Source organism: Amyelois transitella, chromosome 3, assembly GCF_032362555.1.
Source record: "Amyelois transitella isolate CPQ chromosome 3, ilAmyTran1.1, whole genome shotgun sequence".
NCBI lineage: Eukaryota > Metazoa > Arthropoda > Insecta > Lepidoptera > Pyralidae > Amyelois > Amyelois transitella.
In genome coordinates this window covers 13,706,000-13,707,298 of record NC_083506.1, presented here as the reverse complement: position 1 = coordinate 13,707,298, position 1,299 = coordinate 13,706,000, and the positions used below count along the sequence as shown (strand labels likewise).

The window sequence follows — 1,299 nt, the reverse complement described above, 5'->3', positions numbered from 1 at the left end:
GACAATTATGCTTATCAAGATACGTATTCATATTTTGTGTTGTGTATAACGAATTAAGTGTAAGTGTTATAATATATGTATATGGTTTGTGTGATATAAGTGATGTATGTAGATTATATAATATGAAACTTTTATATTCCCAGCAAATGTTATTAAACAGATAAATTTGTAAATAAGGATAGGCTAAGTAAATGCAAAAACACATATTGTATGAAATTTTCATAATAAAAGGCTCAAACAATACAGACAAATGGTTTGTACTGACATATAGTCATTGTTTTGTTAGGAGAGAGTTCAGCGTGATTTCACAGTCTACGCGAATCGCTTTCGATTGCTCATCCTTCTTCATGTAAATATTTCCGTTTCCGGTCCAGCAAAACTTGTAATTGTTGGCTTTAGCGTATTCTCGGGCCTCGTAGAACAGCTTCCTGTTGCTTCCTGCAAGGTACTCGGATATGTATATGGGGGTGGGGTCCCCTGCAAGGCCAATATTGGAAGTGTTGAGTCGTTGGTCTCCACTGTGATCTTTATTATATTTGCGTGCCGCTGCCAAAACTTTATTCTTCAGGTGAACAGATTGAAATTCGGCAACGATTATTTTATTCTTTCCTATGCGGTAAGTGTCACGTATATCCGAGGGTTGGATTTCCACATGTAGTGCTTGTCCTATATTTTGTAGGTGGGCCGTCAGGTCCGTAAACGATTCTTCCTGGACCGCTGGAACATTTCGTATTTCAACATTGGATGGACGAGAAGTCTGCTGCATGTTCTCTATTTTCTTCTCTAGGCTGACTATGTAGTTTTGTTGATCAAAGCGCTCTTTTTCAAGAAGCTGTATTCTTTTCAACATATTTTCATTACTATTTTTCAGGCTTTCCAAGGTATTTTCAATTTGCACGTTAGATTTTTGGATTTTAATATTTTGTTTTTTGATCTCAGCGACCTCTTCTATTAGTTTATTCATCATTTTTTGTTGATTAATAGATGATGTGTGGAGTGCCTCCATCATTTCCCTCAAATCACTGCTAAATTGATTCACTTGGGTAGGTGATGAGGAGCCCTGACGCGGCCTTTTATGTCGTGTGATAATATTGTGAAGGAGGTCCTCAGAACTTATTTCGGTGCGAGGGATTGACAAATCAGTGTCTGATTTTGACATATTTGGTGTTGTTGGTGGAGTACGCTTTAATGGCATGGAAAAGCTTTATTTTCGGGAATCGTTAGTATCACCCGCTTTACGGCGCCGTAGTCAAATGAAAAAGATAGGCTGACAAATAGTAGAAAATGAAAATGCGTAGG

General features: G+C 37.6%; 1 protein-coding gene across 1 annotated transcript; it reads right to left on the bottom strand.

Annotated features, from left to right (window-relative positions):
• Positions 1-271: 271 nt before the first annotated feature.
• LOC106136728 (uncharacterized) lies at positions 272-967 on the bottom strand. The gene has a single exon (XM_013337361.2). It carries the CDS (start codon positions 965-967, stop codon positions 272-274), a length of 696 nt encoding a protein of 231 aa, XP_013192815.2.
• Positions 968-1,299: the final 332 nt, after the last annotated feature.